Source organism: Pezoporus flaviventris, unplaced genomic scaffold (assembly GCF_033815535.1).
Source record: "Pezoporus flaviventris isolate CSIRO_AGI_PZ_B2104156 unplaced genomic scaffold, CSIRO_AGI_Pfla_v1 ptg000937l, whole genome shotgun sequence".
In the NCBI taxonomy this organism is placed as follows: Eukaryota; Metazoa; Chordata; class Aves; order Psittaciformes; family Psittacidae; genus Pezoporus; species Pezoporus flaviventris.
This window is the reverse complement of record NW_026893482.1, coordinates 1-8,919: the sequence shown is the minus strand read 5'-3', so window position 1 is coordinate 8,919 and position 8,919 is coordinate 1. Positions and strand designations below refer to the sequence as shown.

The 8,919-nt window shown below is 65.4% G+C and overlaps 2 protein-coding genes across 2 annotated transcripts; one reads left to right on the top strand and one right to left on the bottom strand.

Annotated features, from left to right (window-relative positions):
* Positions 1–788: 788 nt before the first annotated feature.
* PLP2 (proteolipid protein 2) lies at positions 789–5,742 on the bottom strand. The gene is given in 7 exon segments (XM_061444501.1): positions 789–845; positions 1,798–1,885; positions 2,969–3,028; positions 3,030–3,065; positions 3,759–3,787; positions 3,790–3,913; positions 5,640–5,742. Coding segments are annotated over 7 exon segments (432 nt in total). The 5' UTR covers positions 5,715–5,742; the 3' UTR covers positions 789–825.
* Positions 5,743–7,246: 1,504 nt separating this feature from the next.
* Positions 7,247–8,657, top strand: GPKOW (G-patch domain and KOW motifs). The gene is given in 6 exon segments (XM_061444502.1): positions 7,247–7,430; positions 7,475–7,490; positions 8,069–8,088; positions 8,091–8,273; positions 8,378–8,486; positions 8,558–8,657. Coding segments are annotated over 6 exon segments (609 nt in total). The 5' UTR covers positions 7,247–7,249.
* The last annotated feature ends 262 nt before the right edge of the window (positions 8,658–8,919 follow it).

The window sequence follows — 8,919 nt, the reverse complement described above, 5'->3', positions numbered from 1 at the left end:
ATGGTGTTTATCTAGGTCCTACAGTAAATAAACCCCTTCTTTATGTGGGGTGCCATAGAGAACAACGGCACCCACAGCACCCATTGCCCCCAGGGCGGACCCACAAGTGGTTGATGCTGCCCCCCCCCATGGTGTTTATTTGTAGGTCCTACACTAAACAAAGCGTCCCGCCCCCCACCGTTCCCAAGCGTTGTTGCGTTCATAACGCCCGCTCTAATTATAGCACCTATATAAACGCTCGCCTCCTCACTGCGCATGCGCGCTCCTCCGCAGACCCCCCCCATCAGCGCTGCGAGACCTCGCGCATGCGCACAACCCACAACCCCCCTTCACACACACCGACGCTCCCCCCACATCCCCCCTCCCCCCCCGAAACCGAGCGTTACCGGTAACGGCGGCTTCGCGGCGACAAGAACCGGAGACACCGGAAACGGAGCCGGTGGGGGGGGGGGGGGACGGACGGGAGGAACGGACACGGAAGCGACGGGAGCCGCGGGAGCCGCTGAGGCGAGCGGCGGGGAGCAGCGCGCATGCGCCGGACGTCGCGACGTAACGGGACGTCCGGCGCGCGCCGCGGTGCATGCTGGGAGTTGTAGTCCGCGGCCTATAGCGAGCGTATCGCCGCCCATATCGCGACACGAGCGGTAACGACTTGACCAAAAAACCGCTTTATTTCCCCAAATATCGCCCCCCCCCCGGCGGGGGAGGGGGGACGGAAAAGGCACTTGCGATGAGGGGGGGGAAGGAGGAGACTCCCCCCCATAAGTTAAGGCCGAGCCCCTCCGTGGGGGGGGGTGGGGGTCAGTGGGGGTGGGGGTGGGGCGGTCAGGCTCCATCCGGGGACTCTGGGGAGGGACATGGGGGGGAGGGGTTAGGAACCACATTGCCCCCATAGGGCACCCCCCATTGCCCTCTATTGAACCCCAGTACCGCCATTGCCACCCCATTGTCCCCCATTGCTCCCAATACCCCCATAGGGCATCCCCTATTGCCCCCCATTGCGCCTCATTACCCCCCATTGTCCCCTATTTCCCCCATTGTCTCCCACTGTCCCACATCGCCCCCCATTTCCCCCCATTGTCCCCATTGCCCCCTCATTGCCCCCCATTGCTCCCCATTGACTCCCATTGTCCCCATTGCCCCCCCAGTCCCCCATTGTCCCCGCTGTCCCCCAATGTCCCCATGCCCCCATTTCCCCCATTGTCCCCATTGCCCCCTCACTGTCCCCCATTGTCCCTGCTGGCCCCCATTGCCCCCCCATTATCCCCCATTGCCCCCCATTGTCCCACATTGCCCCCATTGTCCCCATTGCCCCCCATTATCCCCCATTGCCCCCCATTATCCCCCATTGTCCCCATTGCCAACCATTGTCCCCATTGTCCCCCCATTGTCCCCATTGCCCCCCATTCCCCCCCATTCCCCCCCATTGTCCCCATGCCCCCATTATCCCCCATTGTTCCCATTGCCCCCCATTATCCCCCATTGTCCCCATTGCCCCCCATTATCCCCATTGCCCCCCCATTGTCCCCATTCCCCCCCATTGTCCCCATTGCCCCCCATTATCCCCCATTGTCCCCATTGCCAACCATTGTCCCCATTGTCCCCCCATTGTCCCCATTGCCCCCCATTCCCCCATTCCCCCCCATTGTCCCCATTGCCCCCCATTATCCCCCATTGTCCCCATTGCCCCCCATTATCCCCCATTGCCCCCATTATCCCCCATTGTCCCCATTGCCCCCCATTCCCCCCCATTGCCCCCCATTCCCCCCCCATTGCCCCCATTGTTCCCATCCCCACCAGTAGGGGTCGCGGTGGGGCCCTGCCGCGTCGGCAGCGTGACGTAAGCATCGTATCCCAGCAGGAGCCCGGCCAGGAGCCCGAAGACCTGGGGGGAGGGGGGGGGGGGAGGGGATCAGAGACCCCCCAACCCCCCCCATAACCCCCAACCCCTCCCCCATAACCCCTGACCCCCCCTCCCCCCATAACCCCAACCCCTCCCCCATAACCCCTGACCCCTCCAACAACCCCCAAGCCCCTCCCCCATAACCCCTGACCCCCCCTCCCCCCATAACCCCCAACCCCTCCCCCATAACCCCTGACCCCCCCCCCATAACCCCCCAACCCCTCCCCCATAACCCCTGACCCCCCCTCCCCCCATAACCCCAAACCCCTCCCCCATAACCCCTGACCCCCCCCTCCCCCCATAACCCCCAACCCCTCCCCCATAACCCCTGACCCCCCCTCCCCCCATAACCCCCAACCCCTCCCCCATAAACCCTGACCCCCCCCTCCCCCCATAACCCCCAAACCCCTCCCCAATAACCCCTGACCCCCCCCCCCATAACCCCCAACCCCTCCCCCATAACCCCTGACCCCCCCTCCCCCCATAACCCCCAAACCCCTCCCCCATAACCCCTGACCCCCCCCTCCCCCCCATAACCCAAACCCTCCCCATAACCCCTGACCCCCCTCCCCCCCATAACCCCCAACCCCTCCCCCATAACCCCTGACCCCCCCCTCCCCCCATAACCCCCAAACCCCTCCCCCATAACCCCTGACCCCCCCTCCCCCCCATAACCCCCAACCCCTCCCCCATAACCCCTGACCCCCCCTCCCCCCCATAACCCCCAACCCCTCCCCATAACCCCTGACCCCCCCCTCCCCCCATAACCCCCAAACCCCTCCCCCATAACCCCTGACCCCCCCCTCCCCCCATAACCCCCAACCCTCCCCCATAACCCCTGACCCCCCCTCCCCCCCATAACCCCCAACCCCTCCCCCATAACCCCTGACCCCCCCTCCCCCCATAACCCCCAAACCCCTCCCCCATAACCCCTGACCCCCCCCCCATAACCCCCAACCCCTCCCCCATAACCCCTGACCCCCCCTCCCCCCCCATAACCCCCAACCCCTCCCCCATAACCCCTGACCCCCCCCATAACCCCCCAACCCCTCCCCCATCTCTGACCCCCGCCGCGGTGCCGGCGCCGTCGCGGTGCCCGATGATGACGATGAGGGAGGTGATGAGGGAAGAGCAGGGCCCCGACCACGCAGCGGATGAAGTCCTGGGTATGGGGGGGAGAGGCCGAGTGACCCCCAAGTGCTCTCCAGAGACCCACAAGTGCTCTCCAGAGACCCCCAAGTGCTCTCCAGAGACCCACAAGTGATCCCATAGACCCCCAAGTGCCCACCACAGCCCCCCAAGTACCCCTCATAGACCCCCAAGTGCGCACCATAAACCCCAAGTACCCCCCACAGCCCCCCAAGTACCCCCTCCATAGACCCCCAAGTACCCCCGATAAACCCCCAATTGCCCCACCATAGACCCCAAAGTGCCCCCCACAGCCCCCCAAGTACCCCCCAATAGACCCCCAAGTGCCCCACAGACCCCCAAGGGCCCACCCCAGACCTCCAATGGCCCCCCTAAGTACACCCCCAACCCCCCCCATAGACCCCCAAGTACTCACCCATAGACCCCCCAGGTGCTCCCAAGTACCCTGGTAAGTGCCCCCCCCATAGACCCCCAAGGTCGTCCCCCCCCCCAGATCCCCAATGACCCCCCAAAGTACCCCCCCACCCCCATAGACCCCCAGATACCCCCCCATGACCCCCAGGTACCCCCCCATGACCCCCAAGTGCCCCCCCCAGACCCCCAAGTGCCCCCCCCAGACCCCCAAGTGCCCCCCCAGACCCCCAAGTGCCCCCCCAGACCCCCAAGTGCCCCCCCAGACCCCCAAGTGCCCCCCCCCGTGGCTCACGGTCCAGCCCCAGTGCACGAGGCGCAGGCGGGGGGCAGGCGGCAGCCCCACACCAGCAGCAGCAGCAGCGCCAGCACCAACTGCGCCAGCGCCAGCCCCGAGTAACCGGGGGAGCGCGAGGCCCCGAAGCACACGAGGGCCAGGACGCACAGGGCCTGCGGGACAGCGCAGGGGACCCGATGGGGACACCTATAGGGACCTATAGAGATACCTATAGGGGTACCTATAGGGACACCTATAGAGATACCAATAGGGGCACCTATAGGGACAGCTATAGGGATACCTATAGGGGCACCTATAGAGACACCTATAGAGATACCAATAGGGGCACCTATAGGGACACCTATAGGGATACCTATAGGGGCACCTATAGAGACACCTATAGAGATACCTATAGGGGCACCTATAGAGACACCTATAGGGGTACCTATAGGGACACCTATAGACACCTCCAGAGATGCCCATAGGGATACCTATAGAGATACGTTTAGAGATACCTATAGGGACCTAGGGACACCTATAGAGGTACCTATAGAGATACCTATAGAGATATCTATAGGGACACCTACAGAGTTACGTATAGAGATATCTATAGGGATTTAGGGACACCTATAGAGGTACCTATAGAGGTACCTATAGGGACACCTATGGACACCTATAGGGGCACCTATAGAGATATCCATACAGACACCTATAGAGGTATCTATAGGGACCTAGGGATACCTATAGAGAGACCTATAGGAATCTATAGACACCTACGGACACCTATAGGGACACCTATGGAGATATTTATAGGGACCTAGGGACACCTATAGAGACCTATAGGGGCCCTACAGGCACACCTATGGACACCCTATGGGCATCTATAGAGATACCTATAGGGACATCTATAGACAGCTATGGACACTTGTAGGGACACCTATACAGATACCTATGGACACTTACAGGGCCCCCACCGGTCCCCCTCCCAACGTCCCCTATTGCCCCTTTAACGCTCCCTATAGAGCGCCCATAGGCGCCGTATAAGGCTCTTACACCGCTCACTAAGCCCGCCCACCCCCGTGAGGCCCCCGCCCACCCGCGTGTGGGCCGCGGGACAAGGCGCCGCTGTTGGGCGCGCCAGGGCGGGGGCCGTCGCTATGGCAACAGCATAAACAGCACCCCCTCCCGCGCCCTTAAAGGGGCACGCACGCAGGTGGGGACCACCGCGGCCGTAAAGGGGTAGGGGGCTCTTAAAGGGGCAAGGACACAAAGGTCTTAAAGGGGCCGCCCCCTCCGTTCTCTTAAAGGGACCGCGCGCGCTGTGACGTGGGCACCACCCGGCCTGGCACGAGAAACGGTTGGCACGGGAGGGCCCGGCCAACGCCCGGTCTGTCGTGTTCCTCCCCCCCCGTTAAACACCCCGCCCCCCTTCAACCCAAAGCTCTGAGCCAATCAGCGATCAGATTCCTCCCCTGGCCCCGCCCACCGTTAACCGTTTCCCAAGGGCGTTGCCCCTCCACGCGCCCGAACCGTGGGGGGGGGGGGGGGGAGACACTAAAAGGGGTGGGGGGTGGGGGGAACGGCCCCAGATGCTACCGGAGGGGGGTGGTGGGGGTCCCATTGACCCCCCCATAAAGATCCACGTGTCCCTATGCTTCCCCTCCCCACTGAAACCCCATTATCCCAATGCCCCCCCCAATTCCCTACAATGGGAACGTGATGCCCCCCTAGAATGGGGAATGGGGTGCCCCCTTCCCCCGCCAAATAAAACCCCACATCCCGCTGCCCAACGTCCCGCAGGGTCCTAAACCCCCCCATTTCCCACCCCATTAATGGGGGTCGCACCCAACCATTTATGGGGACCCCCGCCCATTATGGGGACCCCCCCCCGGTCCTTACGATCTCTCCGAGCATCACCAGCCCCTTGTGCGTGCGGCAGTAGCCGAGGCAGGCCCGGGCCCCGCTTGGCTCCATGGCGGGCGGTGGCAGCGCCGGGCACAGGTTGGGGAACGGGGGGGGAGAGGACGGGCACAGGGACCCAGGGGAGCCGGGCCCAGCACGAAGAGGCGTGGCCAAGCGTTGGCGGCCTCTCCGCGATTGGACGGCGGAGGGGAAAGGGGGCGTGGTCAAGCGGGAGGGGGAGCCCCCCCGTGGCGCGGGAGATGAGGAATTCCCGCCTAGGCGGGGTTTATGGAGGGGGAGCCCCTTGTGATTGGCTGGCAGGGGCCCAAGGGGCGGGGCTTAGCGTTGGCGCGTGTACAACGGGGAAGCCCCCGCGCGAATGAAGGAGAGGCTTAAAGGGGGCGGGGCTTAGCGAGGGGGAACCCCTTTTTTGATGGATGGGGGGGCGGGGGGATCCCAAATGGGGATAGGGGGCCCCAAAGGAGCCCGGAGGGGGGGCCCAACCTCCCCCCCCCCCTTTTGGGGTGACTCAACCGGATGTGGTCACGGCCCTGCCCTGCGGATGCTGAAAGCGGGGGGGGGGGGGCCCCCAGAGGAAACCACTCCGGAAGGAACCGGGGGGGGGGGGGGGCGGGTACCCACCTTTATTGAGCATAGATTAAAGGGTGCCCCCCCTCAGTGTGCCCCCCCATCTCTCCCATTGCCCCCCCCATTGCTCCCAGTATCTCCCAATGCCCCCAGTGCTCCCAGTGCCCCATTAATGCCCCCAGTGCGCCTCCCATTGCTCCTAGTGCCCCCCTCAGTGCTCCCCAGTGCTCCGTTACTGCCCCCAGTGCGCCCCCAGTGCTCCCAGTCCCCCCATTAATGCCCCCATTGCCCCTCCTCATCACTCCTGGTTCCCTTAATGCCCCCAGTGTCGTCCCCACTGCTCCCTCTGCCCACCTATCGCTCTCAGTGCCCTCCCAGTGCCCCCCAGTGCCCCTCCCATTGCTCCCAGTGCCCCCTCATCGCTCTCAATGCCCTCCCACTGCCCCTTAGTGCCCCCCCATTGCTCCCAGTGCCCTCCCAGTGCTCCCTGTGCCTCTTTAATGTCCCCCCATTGCTCCCAGTGCCTGTAGTATCTCCCAGTGCTCCCCCCAGTGCTCCAAGTCCCCCATTAATGCCCCCAGTGCCCCCCCCACTGCTTCCAGTTCCGCCCTAGTGCCCCCCAGTCCCCCCCATTGCTCCCAGTGCCCCCCAGTGCCCCCCATTGCTCCAGTGCCCCCCAGTGCCCCCCCATTGCTCCAGTGCCCCCCAGTGCCCCCCCATTGCTCCAGTGCCCTCCCAGTGCCCCCCCATTGCTCCCATTGCCCCCCCAGTGCTCCCAGTCCCCCATTAATGCCCCACTGCCCTCCGCATCGCTCCCATTGCCCCCAGCATCCCCCCCCCGCATCCCCGCTCCCCCCCCCATGGCCCCGCCCCTCGGGTACCAGCCGCGGGTCGCCAGGGCAACGGGCGGCCGGCTCCACCAGTCAGCGGCCGCAGCGCCGCAAAGGCCGACGGGAGCCGTAGTCCGGAAGTGGTGCAGGAGCCTCCATGTCCCACAGTGCACCGCGGGCGGGGCAAGGATGGCGGCGAGCAGCGGAGCGGAGGCCGGCAGCGCGGCGGCGGCGGCAGCACCGGGCCCGGTGTCGTTCGCGTTCAGCCGTAAAGCGGAGCGGAGGCGGCTGCTGCCGGCGGGGCCGTGCGCGGAGCCCGGCGGGAGCGGGACCGGGAGCGGGGACACCGACCTCCTCACGGCCGTGGAAGGCCGACCGGGAGCGGGGACACCGACCTCCTCACGGCCGTGGAAGGCCGGGAGCTGCTGAGGTGAGCGCTGCGCATGCGCGGGACTCGGAGGGGTGGTGGAAGCCGTGGTACGCATGCGCGAGGCCGGTGCGCTGGGGGCGTGTTCTTGCCATAAAAGGCTCGTGTAGAGGGCGTGGTTTGAGGGGGTCTCGCCATAAAAGGGGTGTGAGGCGTGACCTAGTACGGGGCGTGGTTTGGGGGTCTCACCATAAAAGGTGTGTGGGGCGTGACCTTGTACGGGGCGTGGTTTGGGGGTCTCACCATAAAAGGTGTGTGGGGCGTGACCTTGTACGGGGCGTGGTTTGGGGCGGGTTCTTGCTATAAAATGCTTGTGTAGGGGGCGTGGTTTGAGGGTTTCACACCATAAAAGGTGCGTGGGGCGTGGCTTGCGAAGGGGGCGTGGCTTTGGGGCGTGTTTTAGCCAAAAAAGGCTCCTGGGTGTTTTACCATAAAAGGAATGTTGGGCGTGGCTTGGCCATGAAAAGCTCATGGAGAGGCTGGCTCTCACCATAAATGGACTGAGGGGCGTGGCCAGCCGCGTTGGTGGGCGTGTCTGAAGGCGTCGGCTCCGCCCCCCCCCCCCCTTCCCCCTCCCCCAGCTCCCGGCCGGCCCCGCCCCCTCCTCAGACCTCGTGATCCCGCTCGTGCCCTCGCACCGCTGGCGGAACCCGGAGCCCCCACCCGGGGCGGGCTCAGGCCCCGCCCCCTCCGACGCAAGCCCCGCCCCCTCCGACGCAAGCCCCGCCCCTTCCTCTGACCACGCCCCCTCGGTGGAGGCGCAGGCGGTGCAGGAGCTGCTGCAGGGTGAGTGATGGGGGCGGGGGATGGGGTGGGGGAGGGGCCATATCCGATGCCCCCCTCCCCCCCCATCACCCCCATTGCCCCCTGTCCCCTCCGCCCCCCCCCAGAGGCCCGGCAGAGCCAGACCCACAGCGACGGCGACCCCGGCCCCCCCCTCTCCATCCCCATCTGCCTGCAGGCTCCGGACATCGCTTTGCGGCCCGAGCCGGTGCGTGGGTCCCCCCCTGCCCCCCATCCCTGCCCCACTGCACCCCCTTCACCCCCTCTGTGCCCCCCAGGGCCCCCAGGGACTACGCGGCGGTGCCGGTGCAGGCCTTTGGCCTGGCCATGCTGCGGGGCATGGGCTGGAGCCAGGGCGAGGGCATCGGCCGCACCTTTAAGAGGTGAGAGGGGGGCGCCCCCTGCCCCATAGACCCCAATGGGGGGGTCCAGGGACCCCTAAATCCATCCCCCCCCTCAGATACTCCAATGTAAACCCACCGCCCCCGAGACTCCAATGTGGGGGCTCTAGGAACCCCTAAACCCATCCCACCCCCCATAGACCCCAATTTGGGGGGGTCCAGGGACCCCTAAACCAATCCCACCCCCCATAGACCTCAATGTGGGGGGCTCCAGGAACCCCTAAACCCATCCCACCCCCCCATAGACC